The sequence below is a fragment of the Hypanus sabinus genome, chromosome 11 (assembly GCF_030144855.1).
Source record: "Hypanus sabinus isolate sHypSab1 chromosome 11, sHypSab1.hap1, whole genome shotgun sequence".
Classification (NCBI taxonomy): domain Eukaryota; kingdom Metazoa; phylum Chordata; class Chondrichthyes; order Myliobatiformes; family Dasyatidae; genus Hypanus; species Hypanus sabinus.
The window spans coordinates 64,945,536-64,968,055 of record NC_082716.1 but is presented as its reverse complement, the minus strand read 5'-3'; the positions used below and the strand labels follow the sequence as shown (position 1 = coordinate 64,968,055).

The following is a 22,520-nucleotide window of genomic DNA, read 5'->3' as shown; positions in this document are numbered from 1 at the left end:
AGTAAGTGTAGCCACAGCTGTGCTTTCTTGACTAGTGGGGAGGTACTTTAAGTCCAAGTTAGATAATCCATTATGTTACTTTGTCACTAAACAATTGATACTAGAGCGTACAATCATCACAGAGATATTTGTTTCTGCGCTTCGCACTCCCTGAAGTACAAATCAAATATAAAAATATAAATTATAAATCATAATTAGAGAATAGAAAAGGGAAAGCACGGTAGTGCAAGTCAGGTCCGGATATTTGGAAGGTACAGCTCAGATCCAGGTCAGGATTTGTTCAGCAGTCGGAAAGAAGCTGTTCCCAATTCTGGCCGTACGAATCTTCAAGCTCCTGAACCTTCTCCCGGAGGGAAGTGGGACAAAAAGTGTGTTGGCTGGGTGGGTCATGTCCTTGATTATCCTGGCAGCACTTCTCCGACAGCATGCGGTATAAAGTGAGTCCAAGGATGGAAGATTGGTTTCTGTGATGTACTGAGCTATGTTCACGATCTTCTGCAGCTTCTTCCGGTCTTGGACAGGACAACTTCCATACCAGGTTGTGATGCACCCTAGAAGAATGCTTTCTATGGTGCATCTATAAAAATTAGTGAGGGTTTTAGGGGACAGGCCAAATTTCTTCAGCTTTCTCAGGAAGTAAAGGTGCTGGTGGGCCTTCTTGGCAGTGGACTCTGCTTAGTTAGACCAAGTCAGGTCATTTGCGATATTCACCCCGAGGAACTTAAAGCTTTTGACCTGTTCCACCTGTGCACCACCGATGTAGATGGGGTTGTGCGGTCCACTACTCCTTCTGAAGTCAACAACCAATTCCTTTGTCTTGCTGACATTGAGGGATAGGTTATTGTCTTCGCATCATGCCACCAGGTTCTTAATTTCCTCTCTGTACTCAGACTCATCATTACCCAAGATACGGCCTACAATTGTGGTGTCATCAGCAAACTTATATATTGAGTTTGATGGAAACTTGGCTACACAATCATGGATGTACAGTGAGTACAGCAGGGGGCTGAGTACACAGCCTTGTGGGGCACAGAGTGATTGTAGAGGAGAGCTTGTCCTGTCTGTGAGGAAGTTGAAGATCCAGCTGCAGATCTGAGTGCTAAGACCCAGGTTCCGGAGCTTAGGAATCAGTTTATTTGGAATGATAGTATTAAAAGCAGAACTGTAGTCGATGAAAAGTAGCCTTACTTATGCATCTTTATTCTCCAGAATGTAGTGCCAGAGAGATGGCATCTGCCATTGATCTGTTGCTCCGGTAGGCGAATTGCAAAGCGTCGAGGTTTACTGGTAGGTTATGGTTGATGTGTGTGTGCCATAACCAATCGCACGGAGCACTTCACAGCAATTGATGTTGGAGCCACAGGTCGGTAGTCATTCAGGCATGCCACCTTGCTTTTCGTCGGCACTGGGATTATCGTTGCCTTCTAAAAACACGAGGGGATCTTAGACTGAAGCAGGGAGCAGTTGAAGATGTCAGCAAACATTCCAGCTAGCTCGCTTGCACAGGCCCAGAGAACCCGTCCTGGGACGCCATCTGGGCCCGTTGCCTTCCTTGAATTTATCTTCAGGAAGGCTCTTCTAACATCTTCCTCGGTGATGATGAATCTTGATGCCACCAGGTCCGGTTCATCTGGGGGGGGGGGGGGGGGGAACACTCCTCTTCTTTTCAAATCTTGCGTAGAATACATTAAGTTCGTCAGGAAGAGAAGTGCTACAGTTATTGATATTCCCAGCCTTTTCTTTGCACCCAGTGGTCTCATTTAGACCCTGCCATAGTCTACTGGCATCCCTTTGGTTAGCCTGGGCTTCCAACTTGGCTCGATACTGCCTCTTATAACAATATAACCATATAACAATCACAGCACGGAAACAGGCCATCTTGGCCCTCCTAGTCCGTGCCGAATCCTTAATCTCACCTAGTCCCACCTACCCGCACTCAGCCCATAAACCTCCACTCCTTTCCTGTCCATATACCTATCCAATTTTACCTTAAATGACACAACTGAACTGGCCTCTACTACTTCTACAGGAAGCTCATTCCACACAGCTATCACTCTTTGAGTAAAGAAATACCCCCTCATGTTTCCCTTAAACTTCTGCCCCCTAACTCTCAAATCATGTCCTCTAGTTTGAATCTCCCCTACTCTCAATGGAAACAGCCTGTTCACGTCAACTCTATCTATCCCTCTCAAAATTTTAAATACCTTGATCAAATCCCCCCTCAACCTTCTACGCTCCAATGAATAGAGACCTAACTTGTTCAACCTTTCTCTGTAACTTAATTGCTGAAACCCAGGTAACATCCTAGTAAATCGTCTCTGCACTCTCTCTAATTTATTGATATCTTTCCTATAATTCGGTGACCAGAACTGCACACAATATTCCAAATTTGGCCTTACCAATGCCTTGTACAACTTTAGCATTACATTCCAACTTCTGTACTCAATGCTTTGATTTATAAAGGCCAGCGTTCCAAAAGCCCTCTTCACCACCCTATCTACATGAGACTCCACTTTCAGGGAACTATGCACAGTTATTCCTAGATCTCTCTGTTCCTCTGCATTCCTCAATGCCCTACCATTTACTCTGTATGTTTTATTTGGATTATTCCTGCCAAAATGTAGAACCTCACACTTCTCAGCATTAAACTCCATCTGCCAACGTTCAACCCATTCTTCTAACCGGCATAAATCTCCCTGCAAGCTTTGAAAACCCACCTCATTATCCACAACACCTCCTACCTTAGTATCATCGGCATACTTACTAATCCAATTTACCACCCCATCATCCAGATCATTTATGTATATTACAAACAACATTGGGCCCAAAACAGATCCTTGAGGCACCCCGCTAGTCACCGGCCTCCATCCCGATAATCTTGACGCCCTTAATGGCTTTCCGGAGTTCACGCTTGGATTCCATGTAGCGACTGGTATCTCCGGACCTAAAAGCCACAGCTCTAGCCTTCAAACGGGACTGGACCTCATAATTCATCCAAGGTTTCCAGTTAGGGAATACACAGATCGTCTTGCAAGACACACAGTCCTCTGTGCATTTCCAGATAAAGTCCACGACAGCTGAGGCATACTCATCAAGGTTAGCTGCAGAGTCCTTGAATACTAACCAGTCCACCCATTCAAAGCAGTCATGGGGGACCTCATCCATTTCCTCTGTCCAACGCGACACCACTTTTGACACCGTGACCTCCCGCTTCAGTTTCCGTTTGTAAGCCGGGAGGAGGAGTATGGCCTGATGGTCCGATTTTCCAAAGTGAGGTTGTTGGACAGAACGGTAGGCATCCTTGACTGCTGTGTAGCAGTGGTCAAGTATATTCGGACCTCTAGTGGAGCAGGAGACATGTTGGTATAACTTTGGCAGTGCTTTTCTGAGGTTGGCCTGGTTAAAGTCCCCGGCTGTAATGAGCAAAGCCTCCGGATACCTGGTCTCAAGTTCACTGATGTTGGCATACAGTGTATTCACAGCACACTCCATGTCCACCTGGGGGGGACTGTAGACCGCTGTCAGTATTACTGAGGTGAGTTCCTGTGGCAGATAATAGGGATGACACTTCACCGACAGATGTTCCAGATGTGCACACCAAGGAACCCTGTGCTCTTCACCCTCTACATGGCAGGGCGACGGAGAGTGGTCAACATGTGCCTTCCTGAAGTCCACAGACATCTCCTTTATCTTATCCATGTTATGACCATTAAACAAGCCTCTGTAACTCCTTTCTGTATGCCGTCATCATCGTTGCTGATGAGGCCAACCAGTGTAGTACCATCAGTGAACTTGATTACACAATTTGAGCTAACTCTGGCAGTGCAATTGAGAGTCAGCAGCAGGCTGAGCAGGAGCACCAATGCTCAGCTTTTTTGAGCTTGAGGACTGATCAGGGTCTTTCCACCAAGATCCAGTTAGAAAGTGGACTGTCAAGTCCCAATGAGGATGGTCAACCCACCAGCCTGAGGAATGATTCTGTTAAATGTTGAGCTGAAGTCGATGAACAACATTGTGATATATGAGGCATTGTTTTCTAGGACAGGGTAAAGGGACAAAGCTATGGCACCAGTGGACTGGCTGAACTGTGAAGTATCCAATGTAGCTAGAAGGTGGAATTTTATTATGATCCATTACCAACTGCTCAAAGCAATTAATGATTGTTGAAATCAGTGCCATTGACCAGAAATAGTTTAGACCATTGCTCTCTTGGGCACCAGGATAACAGTGGCTGACTTGAAGCTTGCAGAGACAGTGGACTGCTTCAGAGAGATATTAAAGGTGCTTTATTCCCTTCCATCACATCTTGCAGTATCAAGTTCCTCATATGCAATATGACAAATGCAGTTTCTTCTGAAGTTCCCCATTCTGATATCTGCCCACCATCTTATTGGGTGCCTCTAATGTTGCACTTCCCTGCAATTGAAATCACTCACAAACATGTACCCTAAAAAGTTTTCTTTTCCCTTTTTATATAAAGAGATCTCCAGAATGGTGAGGTTTTACTTCTTTTATAGAAAAGTATAGGCATGATCTTTGTAATGTTTTCCTCTTCTCCAGATTCATTTACCTTTATGGAATATCCACCAGAATTGCACGCTGTCACAATCCAACCATGGTACAACATCAAGTTTACAAATAATCACTTCTGAAAACCATCCCTCCAGTAATTAACCCTCAAATTGGGTTTCTTCTTGCATTGAAAGTAGAATCTTAAAACTATTTATGGTGGTCTATGTACTTTTTGGAATGGACACTCCAAAGGCAGTTACAGGAGTAAGGAATTAAGTTACAAGTCCAATTCAAAACTGAGAAATTTTGTCAAGTTTTTATTCCCGGGCAAGATGGATTCAAATTCAAGCCAAAAAAATTGTGCTGCATTACTACTTAGTTGGGAATGATGACGAAAAGTAACTTTTTTGATTCAGAATTTGGACTTTCTCATTTCAAGACTTTTCCTGCTGTCAGCTTCCATTCAAACATAAAATGCTGCATATAGTGTAAATTACATTATTACAAAAATGGTTATTCAACAGTTCACCCAGGGCAAGTGAACTTGCGAAGCTTTGAATGACGTATCACTGACACTGTATGGTGCACTTAATATGAAATGAAGCATGCCTACAATAACCCTCAAATGGGTGTACATGAAATAGCTATCCATACATCGGAAGTCACAATCTCTCTAGATTACCACCAAAAGTAATTCACCATCTCCAATAATAGATTTGTTTTAAGATTAATTTGTGTATTTTGCAACATCAAATTTCATCTTTTTCCAATATGGTTCGCAAACAACAATGACTCTTGTATTGATGCCAAAGCTACTGGATCAAAAAACTCACTGATCAAATGACCATGATTTTAAAAATGGTACAGGTTCAAGGAGACAACTCCTTTCATTTGAAATGAAAAAAAAACTATGGTGATAAAGCATCATTTAAGACTACAAAAGTTACCCACCTGTTCCAAGATAACAATGAAGCGGGAGGCAGGAGGTAGCTGAAAATGGATGACAGTATAAACTGGGGCAGCCCACAATCCTAGTGTCTGAAATGACAGGAACAATGCACCACAGAACATTGTCCGCAGAACCTTGTGTTTTGCTGCCTGGTATCCTGATGCCCACAACAGAAATAAGCCATACGGAATGAGTAGTGTAGACAGGAACATACAAATCCAAGTGGAAATGACAATTGGGAACCTCCCAAAGGCATAAACCAATAGATCGAAGTCAAGGACCAGCCTGCAGGAGAAAAAAAACAGAATAGTACATCAAAATCCATATACAATCAGGTTGAGCTAGCTTCCTGGTAAAGTAGTTCAAGCAGCTTACTACTGACTTCAAAGTCAACTAGACTTAGCTCTGTTCATTCCCATTGATGTTGCCTGACCTGCTGAGTTCCTTGAGCATCCTGATGAGTGTTGAGTGGGGCTAGCTTTGTTAGTTCTAACTATATTCCAAGGACGAAAAACTACAGAAGGTGACTCAACTGTGAAACTTTATGCTTTTGTAGCATTCCTAGATTACTGTTAGGGGCTACATCTAATGCTGACTACACTCAACAGGAGACTCAGTAAGCCTTTAACAGGCACAACATTTCAATTTGATAAACAGCTGTGTGTACAGTTGAACGTCAGGTAGAAAGAAATGCATGCTTGAAGTCACACTTTACTTAAAAGTGTTATTTTCTCAATCCAATCCTAGTTTTAATCGAGGCTTCTAATTCAGTAGTCAAAATGTGGCTTTGCTCTAAACCTTTAGAATATTCCACAGTATTGGACTTAAGTGTCCTTCAGCATTTTAATTTCAGTAGAAACTCAGAAAAAAAAACAAACATTATTAAAATACAGACTTGGATCTTTGGCACTTTTCCTCCCAAATTCTTACCTTCCTTCATCAATGAAGTCCATCACCAGGGTACTGACAATAAACAGAATCAGTAAAGCGATGAACATGTGATAAATGGTTCGGATGTGATTCACTTGGAAGAGTTCACTAAGGAAAACAGAAATAGGGCTTAATATGGAGATTTATTATAAGCACAATCGCGCAGTGAGCAATCAGCTGAAAAATAGGTCCAGATCCAAATTGCCATAATTTTATAACACAACTTTATAAAAAATTGTCATAGCTGCTTTCTTCAGTTTTCCTAATCTTGATAGCTGAAACTGCATCTCATTCTAAAACAATACTTACTCAAGCAGAGATCGACGAGACATGAAGTGCTTTCCCTTTTCTGGGGGTGCCCTTGTCTGTCTGTGAACAGAAACATTTACTGTAATTAGAACCCAGTGGCACAACATAGTTATCCTTCTTTATAATCCAGTGAGTATGAACTATGGCTAAAATGTAGAGAAAAATAAGCAGTAAACAAAATAGAATTCACACTTCATTTCATCACAGGTAACTTTACTATTCTTCAGCACCTTCCCTGAAGGTTCCAGAAATATACAAGAGAAAATCTGCAGAAACACACACACACACCCTGCTGAGTTCCTCCAGCATTTTATGTGTGCTGTCCAGAAATATATACTGAAATTAGTTTGTTTTCTGAAAATCAGCACGCAGGAGGGACAAAGGACTAAAACAACGCTGGAAAAAGAAGCTCAATGTTAGCACAGATCAAGATACATTTCATCACTCCTTACCTGTTAGCCGTAACTGCATGATCTTTAGTCATGGATGCAGACAAGAAGGGAGTAACAGAGGGTTCCAAGGTGGTAGATTCTTCAATCAAATCGTCCACAAAATGGTTAAAATGAGAATCAAACTGTTTCAATAAATCAGTCTTCATTTGCTACAGCAAACAACAAATAGAGTTAATGACAGAAAAGGCTTTCAAATTGATTGAAACATTATCTTTTGAATATAATTTGCAGTTTAGGTTGATTTAGTGTACCTACTGCTATCCAAAAAATGGAGACAATGGGATAATTCACCTACCACACCCACTGATGAAGAACACTGCTATAATATGAGATAGATTTTAAAGCACAGTTCTAAACCTATCCTTTGCTTGCACATTTGACTGGAGAAATCACTCTGGAGAAAATGTTTCTGTATTCGGCCACAAGTTCTATTTGCTGTGGTTCACAGACTGTCTGCAACAGTGTCCTAGTAAATAAATACACCTGTTAAAATTTATTCTTGCCAATCCTATCTTAACTTATTCCGAGGTTAATAGAGCAATCATTGCAAATTAACATCTGGTATCAACAGGCAGCATGAAAACCACTATGCAACTATCCCTACAGAGGGAGAGTCTGGTAATGTGATGTGAATTCAGGGGTTAGATTTCAAAGGCTCGGTTTCCTTTTAACAATTCATAACAAAATATCAACTGGTTTGCAATGAGTTAATTGACAGTGACAGTCAACGTTACCAAAGTCAAAATCAAAAGATTAGAGATTATAGCCAATTCCCAAGACTTGAACTCAAACCCTCAATGATACCCTCAGTACAGTTTTAAATGCTCAACGAGTGAAGACAGTCATTGAGCTGCTGTGTATGCCCTCTTGGAAGGCTGGAATATTACAAAAAGGCAAATATGTCAGATTCTGCATTGCTATTACATGGTTTTTATTGAATCTAGCAGACATTAAAAACAGTTTTACACATGGAAGTTATAGAAAAAGGCATAAATGATAAAAAGTGGACTAGAGGAATTCAAATCCAATATTGGCAAGGATGTTCACAGGAGCCTAGGTGTTAAAATCAAAGAAAAGTTAATACCAGTTAATTTAGATAACTGGAAAATTGGAACAGTACTCAATGTGATAAAAAGCATAGAGCTCAGAGTGGAGATGGATACAAAGGAAATCATTTCAGAGCATCATCTGATGACATCAATACTCGTGTCTCTACATTGAACCACAAAGCTTGAGACAAGAGTTGTTTCTATTCAACGAAGCAAAATAGTCAACAGCTGCGGTTTGTATCACTCTCGTGGCTATTTTTAAATTAAGGTTTGAGGAAGCTAAGGGAGCTCTATAACCCTACAGTTTTTAGACTAAAGGAAAGGCAGATGTTAGAAATACTTCCGATACAAAATCTAAAATCTAAAATATCAAGTCCATCAAAATTATCCAACACAAGTACTTTGAGCATTTCTACGTTACAACCCAAAGGGAAGAATTAATGGAATAAAACAAGACCTTGCCTAGAAGAGCTTTCTTCATTTAATGTTCTTATCGTCTCTCCATTTATTTCTGCTTCAGGCTGTAAACCTAATTTGCAAGAGGGAACTGCCACAGTAAAATAGAAATTATCTGTGTGCTTCCTCTTCAACTGTAGCATGAGATTGCAACATTAGGTCACATGAATAAAAAAAACTGACCTATCAAACTTGCTCCAGTTCAGATTTGGCTCTAATGGTGTGAAGGTTTGATGGAAATGAAAAAGTAATCAAACAGGGCTAAATCTCATTCAAGGACTCAAGTTGTCTGAAGTCCTTAAGAATGATTAGTGTTTAGGAGCTATAAAAACGTTGTAAGTGAACCTCTTGCCAAAGCATCTGGACTAACCCTCTTGTTACTTGATCAAAGAATTCAATAGATTATCAAATATGGACAAATATCCAAGAGCTGTTCTTCATCCACCAACTGAGAATTAAATTTGGTCCTTGACAATAATCCCTAGTGATTTTCACACCATTAATTTGTCACACCAGCAGGTTTATTCCTGCACTTACTTTTCAAAAGCACTTTATATCATTTTGTAATCCTCCACTTATCTGGCCTATTCCCAAATCCCCGAAGTTCAAAGACTTTCTAACTAATCCTAAATTCCACCAGCAACACAGCAACCAATCCAACAGAACAGAGGAACACAAAAGGTTACAAGTACTGCACACAGAAGAGCAACTTGTTAATGTTGAATGACAACATGTTCAGCATCTTTCCCTTTCACATACCTCTAGCTCCCACTCTATAACGTGAATTTTATCCTCTTGTGAATGGCCAACTGACCTTTATGGTCAAAGCTTTCAGTTGACTATGCAGGAAAATTTTAAAAAGCATCTTAAGACAATCAATGCAATAAACAAATACTTCAAAATCTGATTTTAATCATTCTAAATATGTAAAATTTTAAAAGATCTGTACTGATCATCGCACATAAAACTAGATTTGGAGCTAATGCTTGTTAAGAATTCTCTCTGCTTCTGTCAACCCTTTTCATCATGGATGTAATAATGACAAAAGCACTTAGCAACAATATCTTTTTTTATTGAAGTTCATCATCAAACAAACATTTCCATAAGATGTATTTCAGACATTGTGCATATATATCATATAATCGTATATATCACAAATCTTCACAAAGTACTTATCTGAGGTATACACTTATAGAAAAGAGAAGAAAAAACAAGCAAAAGGAAAAAACTAGCAACAATATCTTTAATGAAAGAATTAGGGGAAAATAAGTATGAAGGTAAGGGAAAAGGATACAAAAATTAAATTCATTTGCAATTAGTCAGCCATGATGACCAGCAACTCTGTAGAGTCCTCAACTTTGTCCCAAATCAATGATACACAGATTTAAGACTGCTTTTCTCACTTTTTAAACAATGACTGCTGTATGCTCTTCCATAGTAGAAACATTTAGTTACCACTTCTATTTATACATCTTCTAGATTTCCTTCATATCACTTTTCAACATGAACTTCTGTTTGATGCAGAGGAAATGTGTCCTCCACATTAAACACACAGTAGACTTTCAGAAAGGTCCAAAGGCACTTCATTCCCGAGTTGAAAAGATGCAGACATTTGTACACTTTCCTGAACACCAAGAAGCCAAGATAGATTATTGCTGCTTTCTATCAACCTCTTGTTCCAGGCTCAAGTCAATGGAAATGGTGACGATTATCAAAATATACAATGGGACATTTATTAAGCAGAGAATTGGGTGGAGGGGTGAATGTAATTTCATCACAAACAAGAGAAAATCTGCAGATGCTGGAAATCCAAGCAACGCACACAAAATGTTGGAGGAACTCAGCAGGCCAGGTAGCATCTATGGAAAAAAGAGTATAGTCAACATTTCAGGCAGACCCTTCAGCAGGCCTGGAGAGAAAAAAAAAGATGAGGAGTAGACTTAAAAGGTTGTGGGGAGAAAAAGTGGGAGAAACACGAGGAGATAGGTGTGACTGGGAGGGGCAGGGGTGAAATAAAGAGCTGCAAAGTTGATTGGTGAAAGAGATACAGGGCGAGAGAAGGGGAAATCAGATAGGAGAGGACAGAAGGCCATTGAAGAAAGAAAGAGGGAGGGTAATCTGCATCAATGACCATCGTCCAGTAGCACTTACATCAACTGTGATGAAGTGCTTTGAGAGCCTGGTAATGAAACATATCAATTCCTGCTTCAGAAGCGACTTGGATCCACACCAATTTGCCTACCGTCACAACAGGTTAAAAGCAGATGCATTTCGTCGGCTCTGGAACATCTGGACAGTGAAGACTCATATTGACCACAGCTCAAAACTCAATACCATCATCCCCCAGACCGCCTCATTTGCAGACCCCAGTCAGTTCGGATTGGCAACAACATCTCCTCCACAAATTTCATTAGCAAAGGTACACCACAAGGCTGTGTGCTTAGCCGCCTACTCTACTCACTTTATACTTATGACTGTGAGGTTAAGTACAGATCCAAAGCTCTATTTAAGTTTGCTGACGATACCACTATCACTGGCCAAATCAAATGAGGTGCTGACTCGGCATATAGATGGGAGATTGAAATCTGGTTGAGTGGTGCCACAACACCAAACTCTCACTCAATGCCAGCAAGACCAAGGAGCTGGAAATTTACTTCAGGAGGAGGAAACCGGAGATCCATGAGCCAGTCTTCTTTGGGGGGGAGGGGAGAATCAGAGGTGAAGAGGATCAGCAACTTTAAATTCCCTAGTGTTATCACCTCATGGGTTCTGTCCTGGATCTTGCAGGCAAGTTGAATTACCAAGAAAGCACAGCAGCACCTTAATTTTCTTAGAAGTTTGCATAGATTTGGCAAGACATTTAAAAGTGTGACAAACTTCTGTAGATGTGTGGTGGAGAATATACTGACTGCTTACATCACCAATACCCTGGACTGGAAAACCAACACAAAAGTAGTGGATACAGCCCAGTCCACAGGTAAAGCCCTCCCCAGCATTCACATCCGCACGGAGCCCGAGGACCCACATCATCAGGTTCAGGAACAAATACCCCAACAAGAGGGGACAACTTCATTCACCTGAGCACAGAACTTAACACAACCTACGGACTCTTCATCTGATGTTCTTGATATTTACTATTCATTTATTATCTGTTTTATTTGTACTTTGTTGTCTTTTGCACAATGGTTGTTTGTCCATATGGTGTGCGGACTTGCATTGATTCGATTGTGTTTTAATATTTACTGTGAATGCCTGGAAGAAAAATTGACCTCAGGGTTTTATATAGTGACATATGCACTTTGATAATAAATTTACTTTGAACTTTGCTTTACACATTTCCTTTGCAATTCTTTTGTTGATTTGATGGTAGGAATAGGAAGCTAGAGACCTGACTTTTTTTGTTAAAAATCTAATAACAGGTCAAACTTGGTTTAGCAGGTTATGGCTGATCTTGAACAGTTTACAAATCACTGGAAAAGCTAAAACTCAATTCATTAAATGAGGGTTTTAAACTGATAAAAGACTTACATTAGAAGTGTTCTTACCCTGAAGCATTTTACAGCCAATTAGATACTTTAAAATGCATTCACTGTCGTTGGCCAATGCACCTGTAGGTCTATGTGGACTTGGTACGTTATCATTTCTCCATGATTACTGGAACAAAATCCAAGGTAGGGCAGAAAGATAGTGTAGCAGTTAACAGAATGCTTTATAGCATAGGACGATTGGGACTGAATTCCTGCTGCTGTTTGTAAGACACTGGAAAAGTTCTCCCCGTGACCTCATGGGCTTCTTCGCACAGTTGAAAGATGTATGGGCTAGGGTTAGTTAGTTGAGGCCATGCTATGTTGGCACCAGAATCATGGTGGCACTTGCAGTCTGTACCTGGCACATCCTCTGACTGTATTGGTCACTGACAAAAACAATATCTTAATGCATGACAAATAAAGCCAATCTAAAAAAAATGATTCCATGGGGCAATTCAAGTATCTTCACTAAGTGACTGTTTTGGTTCAAAGACAAGAAATGTTACCTTGTGAGTGACAACCTACCCCGATCCCACTCTAGGTGAACAGGCACAGGAGCATCAGATTATAAAGCCTGGGCAGGAAAAGTTTATAAATCAAACAATCATTCAAAACGTTACCTCAGCCTTCCGCTTCAGTTGCATCTTTTTATTGATTGCATAGTCAGCATCTACTTTTCCTGAAAGAAAACAAAGACTCACGTAAACTCAAACAGAATGAGGTGTACTTGAAGCAATTAGGATAACCTATTTTGGGGGGTGAGGGGGCAAAGAAACAAAAAAAAGAAAATAACATCTCCACAAAATAGCTACTCCAGTTAAAATCCTACGATTTCTAAATCATGAGTGAAGATGTTTCTAGGCAAGATGGCAACCTGATAGCTCATCGGCCACTCTAAACTCTCTAATACAGAGATGGTGAAACTATGGCATGCATAAAAACTTTCTTTGCATGTGGCATGCAGCGCCACTGTTTGATTTCAAAAAAATATTCTGATGCCGGCTTGATGTCAGCTGGGTGGTTCAGATCAGCTTACATTGGATGATACTTGTGAAATCCTCACGGACCCTGCCATACAGATCTGCATTGGATAGTAAGCAGCTGGGCCAGTTACCATTAGCTTCACTCTGCTTTTGTTTTAGTAGTTGTACGAGGGTGAGCACTGGATATTATAGTGGTCCATACTGTATGTAGTTTAGCGTCTCCATGGACATTCATGTGAGTCATTGTTTTCAGTAATGAACATGGCCAGGTCTAATTATAGTAGTATATTTAATGATGAAACTAATGACACATGCACAACTCTCAAAACAACCAAGCGCAAGTTAGATATAAATATTTGTCATTGTTAAAACATTTGTCACTAAATAAACAAAAGTCTCCACTGAGAGTAAAGTGTGTTTTTTTCTCTTTCCTTGATCTTTTATGAATATACACCACAGCTTACAATTTTTACATTCATATTTCTGTTATAAGGCACAATAGCAATTCTATGTAGAAATTTTTTTCCACTATCCTTTTAAAAGATGAATAATTTAACAGGTTTTCTAAAATGCTTCATTTGCTTCGATCTGTCTGTTACACTTTTATTAATAAAATAACGAATACATGTAAATAAGCAACAGGACTCGGGCTCTTTCCTTTAAAAAAAATCCATAATTATTATGCTCAAAATGATCATGGAATGAGGGAGAATTTCTTTTAAGCAAATGGTCACCAATTCAGGCACACACACTCCTGCCCTGGTACTTTAGAGATTGGTAGAATCTGGAGTGAAATGATGGAAATGTGGAGAGAATGCATAATAGGGTCTTCAACCAGTGCAGGCTCAGAGGGTCAAAAGGGCCAATTCCATGCTGTTATACAACAAAATTAAGACTGTTTCTTTAAAGGCTTAAAGAAACTAGCCACTAATTAGTTTTATTAATATTCAGACAGTAGGGTCCTTCTGGCATTAGAACTCCGACAGGATTACACAAGGGCTGAATTGCCCCCATACTATATAATATCCAAGTATGATACAATGGGTCATCAGGAAATTTAAAGCATCTTAGTCCACAAATCGGTTAACAAATAATTTGAAGCAAGATTTTTTTTGGAATCCTTAATATTAAAATTGCAAAATTAATCTTTATTTACTAATATTTGGCGTTGCGTGATGTAACAGAAAAAGAGATAGGAAATTAACTTGTGGATGGCTGTCATTTTAAATTATGAAGCAGGTCAATTCTCAACCAGTCACTCTGGTTTTAAAAACTGAAGAGAAATGTCCCCCAATTAGAACATTTGAATGAACAAGAATTCCTCGTGATTATGAGTTACTGTAATGGCAAGACTACATATTTGTTAGGCCAGTATGATTTTAATGAAGGGCAACAAACAAATAATTAAAGGGATTATTGCAGCTTTAGTTAGCCTATTGGAAAATAGAAATTTCTTCTGTTGGTACATAAATGTTGAAGCAGAATGCATGATAGCACAAAACATTAGCTGGGCTACAGCTAGATTACTGTGTGCAGTTCTGGTTAACACACTAAAGGAAGGTGAGATTACAGTGGTGGACAGCAGGAGAAGATTCACCCTAGGAAACTGCCTGGGATGGAGCATTAATAAGAAGAGGCTCATAGGCTGGTTTGTTTTCCTTAGAGCAGAGAAGACTAAAGTTGGATCCAACAGCGAATGCAGATAGCTGGAAAGTTCCCCTTCCCCCCTCAGAGTTGAGGCATCTAACACTAGAATGAATTGGTCTTAGGTCAGCACAGACAGAAGAATTTTTCACCCAGAGGACAGCTGATATCTTGAACTTATTGTTCGAAGAGATGGAACATTCAGATATTTAGTTGAGTATTGGAAATGCAATGGTATAACAAGCTATAGACCAAGTGCTGGAATCAAGGACTGGTATCAATGGACACTGGATGGCTGGCAAAGAATGGGCCAAAGTAGTCTACTTACAAATGAATGGAACGGGATTTCATGAGACTCATGTATGTTTGGTAATTCAGATCATCACCAACATCTGAATTTGATATACAAATTTCAAATGCTGATTATGATCCAGCCTTGACAAAGATTATTTTTCCTCACCCACCAATGCTCTCCTTACGCTTTGTTTTGTGTTTATATCATGGAATTAACATTACTGAACAGCATGTCATTTTGGAACTTAAATGGGAATAAGAAAAACTTACTACATAGGTCTCTATACATGGACACGACAAAAAGTCACCGTTTTCTGCACTGTAACAAAACAAAGGACAGTGCCTTAAAGGCAATGTCTTACAAAGTGCACAGAAATCAGAAAGATTTAAGGGAAATTCCTATTAAAAAGTGTTCATATAGTAGGGACCTGCAGCTGATGGAGCAATGTCACTCAATTCCTCTATTTATCAGACCTGCACTCACCCCACCTCCTTCCAGACACACTAGAGATCGAGTTCCCCTCATCCAGTTTTCACCCTACCACCCTCCACAGAGCACAATATCCTTTGGTATTTCCATCAGGTGCAACGATATCCCACTACCAGCCACATCATCTCCTCCCCACCCTGTCTGCCTTCGACAGCACATTCCCTCCAAAGTCCATTCAACCATTCCTATCCACCTCTCCCTCCCTGACCCCCAACACTTTCCCTGTAAGTCACAGCAAATGTACACTTGTTCTCAAAATTCCTTCCTCAATACGAACCATGACCCAAAACAGCCCTTCCAGAGGAGACAAAGATGCAAATGTACGCTACTCTCTGCCACCCACCATCACCCAGTTTATTCTCCACATGGTTTCAAACTATTACCCATACACTTTGCCCATCAACTCTCCTTGTCCCCTTTCAATCTCTTCCCCATCTACCTTTCACTTCTCTCCTAATGGTTCTCGTTATCACCAACCTCACTCACCAGATTCCAGCAGCCACGGTCACAGATCCCATAATTTTCTAATTATGCAAATAGAAGCGAGCAACAACAACAGCATTCCGAACCAAAATGAATTGGAATCCTTAGATTCAAATCTCCGGAGCAGCCCAAAGCAGACCCCAGTATTCAGTTCATCAAATTAGCGGAGCAAATCGCAACAAAGTTCGCAGACACGAGGCTCAGCAGCTGGGGACAGTCTCAAAGAAGCAGTGCTGCTGAGTAAGGAGCCCCCAGTCCATCTGGGCTGGCATTTAGATTGTCTAAACAGCAGATCATACCCTGCATTCGGACCCAGACTCTGCTCCGGGTTTACAGTTTGCTGTCGAAGCTATTCTCGACCTCGTCAAATCGGCTTGGAGCCCAGAGCAATCCTCACCCGATTCTCGACACGCTGCCTTTCTGGCCTATCTGGGCTGGCAATTAAATTGTCCAAATAGCAGATAGTGCCACGCATTAGGACCTAAACATTCTCGCAAAGCAAACTGTGGTAGTTCAGTAATAAAGGAAATTTCTTGGGGGCTTTGAACCAGACAGACAGAAAGAAATACTGAAGAAATGACACTGAGTAATAAGTAAAATGACTCTTGCCTTTTCTTGGCCTCAGATTCTGTTTCATTGACTCATTCGATCCCAGAGTGCCTACAAGGACTGCTTTGAATCGGTGGACCGAACTGTATTCAGGGATTCATCTTTGACTCTGAATTTGAGTATGCAGCAGTTGTTACCGACTTCATTAAAACCTGTGTGGATGAGTGTGTGCCTACAAAAACTTACTGTACATTCCGAAACCAAATGTTGTGGATGAACCAGGAGATAAGTTGTCTGCTAAAGACTAGATCTGTGACATTCAAGTCCAGCAACCCAGGCCTGTACCAGAAAACCAGGTATGATTTGCGGAGGGCTATTTCTAGAACGAAGAGACAATTTTGAACGAGCTTGGAGGCAATATCAGATTAAAGTTCTTAACTCAAAATTTTAAAAAAGCCAAGAGATCCTTTTCAAAACCATGTAAGAGAGAGCACCCTGCTAAAAATTCAGGAAGTTTTGAGCGATGTCTCGAAGGCAGCATCTATCATTAAGTAGCCCCATCACTCAGGCCATGCGTTGTTCTCATTGCTACCATCAGGAAGGAGGTACAGAAGCATGAAGGTACACCCTCAACAGATCAGGAACAGCTTCTTTTCATCTGCCATCCGATTCTGAATGGACATTGAACCCCTGAATACTACGTCATTACTTTATTTCTATTCTTGTACTACTTATTTAATTTAACTAAATGCAGGCGAAGGTCTGCATTTCTAATCATGTACTGCAACTTCACCCTGGAGGTGGGAAAGGAAGCAGTGAAAAGCCCTATATTGCTCCTACAGCTAGATGTGAAAACGTCACAACACAGAGTCGTGTGTGGGGAATGAAGAGGGACTGTGTTGTCACAAAAAAAAAGAAATCCCTTCAGAAAAATGCTGAAAGGGAGGATAATCTGCATTTGGTAGTGAAAGCTTCCTCAAGTTGACAGTAATTGTCGAATGCTTAGGCTGGTAGGCAGAAGGCAAGGACAAAGTTGTTTTGGTTCTGTTCTGAGGAAGACGGAGTGAAAGCGGAGGTGTGGAAATAGATGAGATACCTCAAGGACACTATCCATTATGGTAGAGGAGAAACCACTATTATGAAAGAAAGAAGTTTTAGAGGCACCTGCATAGAAAGTTTCACTTTTGGAGCAAATTGATAGAAACAGAATGGAATGGAGTCCTTTCTGGAGGCAGGAGATGGGGAAGAAGCATATTCAAGATAGCTCTGGCTATGAGTTTGTTGGAGGTTTAATATGGAACTAGATTTCAGAAATGCAAGGGAAGTATCAATGGACCAATTGGAGCTGAGGCACGAGTGCTGAAGTACAAGTCCTGCACAAAATTGTGGAAGTTGCACTATGTACAGTAAAAGATTGGAGGAATACGCTTGATTAGAACTAAAACAAAGACTTCACTCATCCCACAAAAAGACAGACATATGCAATCCTGTGAAATCTCTAAAGAAAAACCTGTCAGCTTTCACAGAATCTGACAAGGATATGACACCAATATTAGGAGATTTTCTACTGATAAAATTCTTGAGAAAAGCACAAATGGACTCTCAACTTCGATGCCTCAAATCAAAGAGAAAGAAGTCTGCAGTTTCAAGCAATCCTATCTAACCTTATAAACAATTGTTGTGAAAAAGAGCAAGAACTGGACTCCTCCTCAATTGTTTTGCAAATTTCAGAATGACAAAATCCATCTTACTTGTGCTGACCAAGGGATAATTTGTTATCACAGTACTATGGCCAAAGATGTAAATGGATAAATTCAGTATCAAGACAAACAACAGATTTTCTTATTGTTGCAAACTAAGTTACTTCAGAGATAGAGTTCAAGATAAACTAGTATTTGATCCCTTTAAAGTAGTACTCTAAAAATATTTTCCCCTCTTCCACAGAACTCCATGGGCTTGACCTAGTTCTCTAAAGAACTGCAAAGCTCAAATAGCTGACACATGTACTTAAAAGGAAGCTGCAAATTCAATCACCAGGTTATGAATTTTACCCACATTTTTAATTTGTCAAATTTGGGAATATCTGACAAGATCAAGCTCGCCGTCCCTATTAATTACTCTCATAAAAGGCAACGCTTTCTTCCACTAACTTTGTGCTGTTTTACAGGATAGGGAATTCAGAGCTGCAGGACCTAGATCTAAGTTCACACAATCAGAGGAACTTGCAGCACCAGGGTATCCTTTCAACCCATCTAGCAGAGGCTGCAGGTAAACAACAACCTGAATGGTATATGCGATTTAGATAGAACTGTTCACCCTTACTTTTCCAAGTGAAGGAAGTCACAGGTTTAGAAGACTAAATTTAAAGAATAACTGGAAACTGTTACAGTAGGTTCTGTAGACTAAATTTTGCAGTCTGTGTTTCACGAAATAGGTGGATATGTAATCTAGAGGACAGGATGGGCAAGATGCAAATCAAGCAAACTAGTCCAGACACAAGGCAATATATTTATTCTTTTACATACCTGATTTGTGACTTCTGCTTCAAATTACAACATACAGAGTACGCAAAATCACTACTTGCTACAAGTTCTAACTTGACCATTGAACTGGAGGTTGAGGTCCATAGAAATCAAGAGCACATCTGTGCTACTACTGTCCAAAACCTATGAACAATAAGAATAATAACTTGCCACCTTGCCCAAATTAGATTTCTACATGATTATCCTAACTAATGAAGTTACCACCACTCTAGCTTACACTACTGTACAACATAAAAGGAAACTAAAAGAAACTTCCTGTTTAGCATTTGGATACATTTTCATGCTTGAGTTTTGATGAAACCATCACAATATTCAAGTATTGGAAAGAAACAGCTCCTGCCTAGCTGCTAACGCAGCCTGCAACTTTAGCTTAGGTCAGCTCTGTTGATTACTTGTGAGGAACAGCTCAAATACACTTTCCAACCATTCCTCAGAAGCAGCAATCCAACAGTAAACATCCACCACAAATTGCACCCAGTAGGCTTAGTCCAATAACTATAACTGCAGACTGTGTTTGGGCCTCAGCTATCAATAAGATCAATAACTAGGATATGGGACACTAGATGTGTGAGATATTGAACAATGACCAGATACAAAGAGGACTCAAGTCAACTTACATAAATGGAATGAATAACCAAAAGAAACTTCAATGGATAACTCTGAAGTCATGCACTTTGGATGGAAAAACAACAAGGTAGATACGGTGGATTCTGGTTAATTGGGACACATTAGGACACTTTGGCCCAATTCAAGCAGCTGCCCCAATTAGCTGATATTTCACAGAAATAGTTAAGTATATAAAAAAGACAAACTACCATTTAACGGAGTAGCAAATTACGTTTTTAAATGAAACACAGAAGAAATTACAACACTATCAATACCATGACATACTCTAAAACTATGTATTACTTCCTAATTGATGACTGTAAACGGACCTTGTGCGGATAGTGGGCACTTGATGTCTGCACTGATTTTGTTCCTTTACAGTCAAAGGGAGCATTGTGTCTCAAATAAGTGAAGGGAATCCCAGCTATCTTCTCAATTAGTTTTTGTTCTTCAAGGGATATCCCAATTAAGTGGCTGCTCCAATTAACCAGGATACAGATTTGGAAAAACTGGCATTTTGGAAAGAAACAAAAAGAAAGATTTGTTTGGTTTCAGTGTGGTGCATAGTCTATCATTGCCACATAGTCTATCATTCCCAGGGTTGCGTGCTCAGTCCACTGCTGTTCACTCTGCTGACCGACGACTGTGCTGTAACACACAGCTCAAACCATATCATCAAGTTCGCCGATAGCACAACTGTGGTGGGTCTTAGCAGCAAGAACGATGACTCAGCTTACAGAGAGGAGGTGCAGCAGCTAACGGACTGGTGCAGAGCCAACAACCTGTCCCTTAATGTAAACAAAAGAGATGGTTGTTGACTTCAGGAGGGCACAGAGCGACCACTCCCTGCTGAACATCGACGGCTCCTCGGTAGAGACCGTAAACAGCACCAAATTTCTTGGTGTTCACCTGACGGAAAATCTCACCTGGTCCTTCAACACCAGCTCCATAGCAAAGAAAGCCCAGCAGCGTCTCTACTTTTTGCGAAGGCTGAGAAAAGTCCATCCTCATCACATTCTACAGGGGTTACACTGAGAGCATCCTGAGCAGCTGCATCACTGCCTGGTTTGGAAATTGCACCATCTCCGATCGCATGACCCTGCAGTGGATAGTGAGGTCAGCTGAGAAGATCATCCAGGTCTCTCTTCCTGCCACCACGGACATTTACACTACACGCTGCTGCATCCGCAAAGGAAACAGCATTATGAAGGACCCCATGCACCCCTCATACAATCTCTTCTCCCTCCTGCCGTCTGGGAAAAGGCTCCGAAGCATTTGGGCTCTCACAACCAGACTATGTAACAGTTTCTTCCCCCAAGCTGTCAGACTCCTCAATACCTGAAACCTGGAATGACACCTTGCCCTACTGTCCTGTTTATTATTTATTATAATGCCTGCGTTGTTTTTGTGCACTTTATGCAGTCCAGTGTAGGTCTGGGGTCTAGTGTAGCTTTCTGTGTGTTTTTTTTTAAATTACATAGTTCAGTCTAGTTTTTTTGTACTGTGTCATGTAACACCATGGTCCTGAAACACATTGTCTCATTTTTACTATGCACTGTACCAGCAGCTATGGTTGAAATGACAATAAAAGTTGACTTGACTTAATGCAAGTACAGTAACATTACTTTCTTTTAAAAACAGCTATACAGGTGTTGGTGAGTACACACTTGGACTACTGTGTGCAGTTTTCACCATACTAATTCTGCTGAGGGCAAGATCTGTGGTATTCAAGGCCAGTGATCCAGAAGTATACTAAGCAGTCCAGCTATGACCTGCAGATGGTCATTTTAAGAGTGAGTAAACAATCCCATTTGAAGTTAAGGACAGAATTGGATGCACATCAGATCTGGCAGGGTTTCCAGGCATACCAACGAAGTGAAACTTAACACCATGAACGGCTGTGATGCTTCCCTCCCAGATGAGCTCAATGCCTTCAATGCATGCTTTGAAACAGAGAATAAAAGTACACCGGTGCCAATCCCTTCAGTATCTAGTGACCCTGTGATCTGTCCTAGAAGATAATGTCAGAACATCTTTCAACTTAAAATCTCTGGGTGTATCCTGAACTTTTATTCAGCCATCATTGAAAGAATCACTTTTTGATTTCCCAGAGCCTCCACTCTCTCCGCCCCCCCCCCCCTCCACCACTCAACGAAGATCACTGGCTGTCAGTAACCAACGATAGAAGACATTGCCAGAGTGAAGAGCTGAAAAACTTTCTGCTGACTCCGCGAACCCTAGCAGTCACCAATTCACCAAATTGCCATCAGGACTAAACATCATCTCCAAAGCTTCTTTCCTGTAGCTATTTAGCTACTGAAAAAAAACTCACTCAGGTGTAATACCCTAACCGTCCCTACACTACATCCTTGTCTTTCCTGCTCTCTGTTGATAATTATTTAATCTGCTCATATCCTTACATTTGATTATTGATATTTTGCACGTGACCATACTGCTAATTGTTGATTGCTGAAGGCTGTTTGCGCTATTGTCTTGTAAATTGTTGTTGGCATTGTGTTATTTGTTATGGCATTCTCCTGTTTTATTGAATCACCATCAATCGTGGTACGTGTCACATACTGGCAATAAAATGATTCTGATTCTTAAGAAAATAAACCCTCAGTTTATCAGGCCCCAGTGGTGTAATTAGAAGGGCACTGAAAACCTGTGCTAACCAACTGGCGGGAGTAGTCAAGGACATAGTTACTCTCACTGCTGCAATCGGAGGTTCCCAACTGCTTCAA

The 22,520-nt window shown here is 40.6% G+C and overlaps 1 protein-coding gene across 1 annotated transcript in view; it reads right to left on the bottom strand.

Moving 5' to 3' along the window:
- The window catches only part of soat1 (sterol O-acyltransferase 1), a 57,685-nt gene that overhangs the window by 26,535 nt on the left and 8,630 nt on the right, over positions 1-22,520 (bottom strand). Inside the window, exons 3-7 of the mRNA XM_059984547.1 lie at positions 12,805-12,863; positions 7,153-7,301; positions 6,701-6,760; positions 6,392-6,499; positions 5,464-5,746 (exon numbers count right to left, since the gene is read on the bottom strand). Of these exons, the coding sequence (XP_059840530.1) occupies positions 5,464-5,746; positions 6,392-6,499; positions 6,701-6,760; positions 7,153-7,301; positions 12,805-12,863 (659 nt within the window). The remainder of the gene's footprint in view (positions 1-5,463; positions 5,747-6,391; positions 6,500-6,700; positions 6,761-7,152; positions 7,302-12,804; positions 12,864-22,520) is intronic.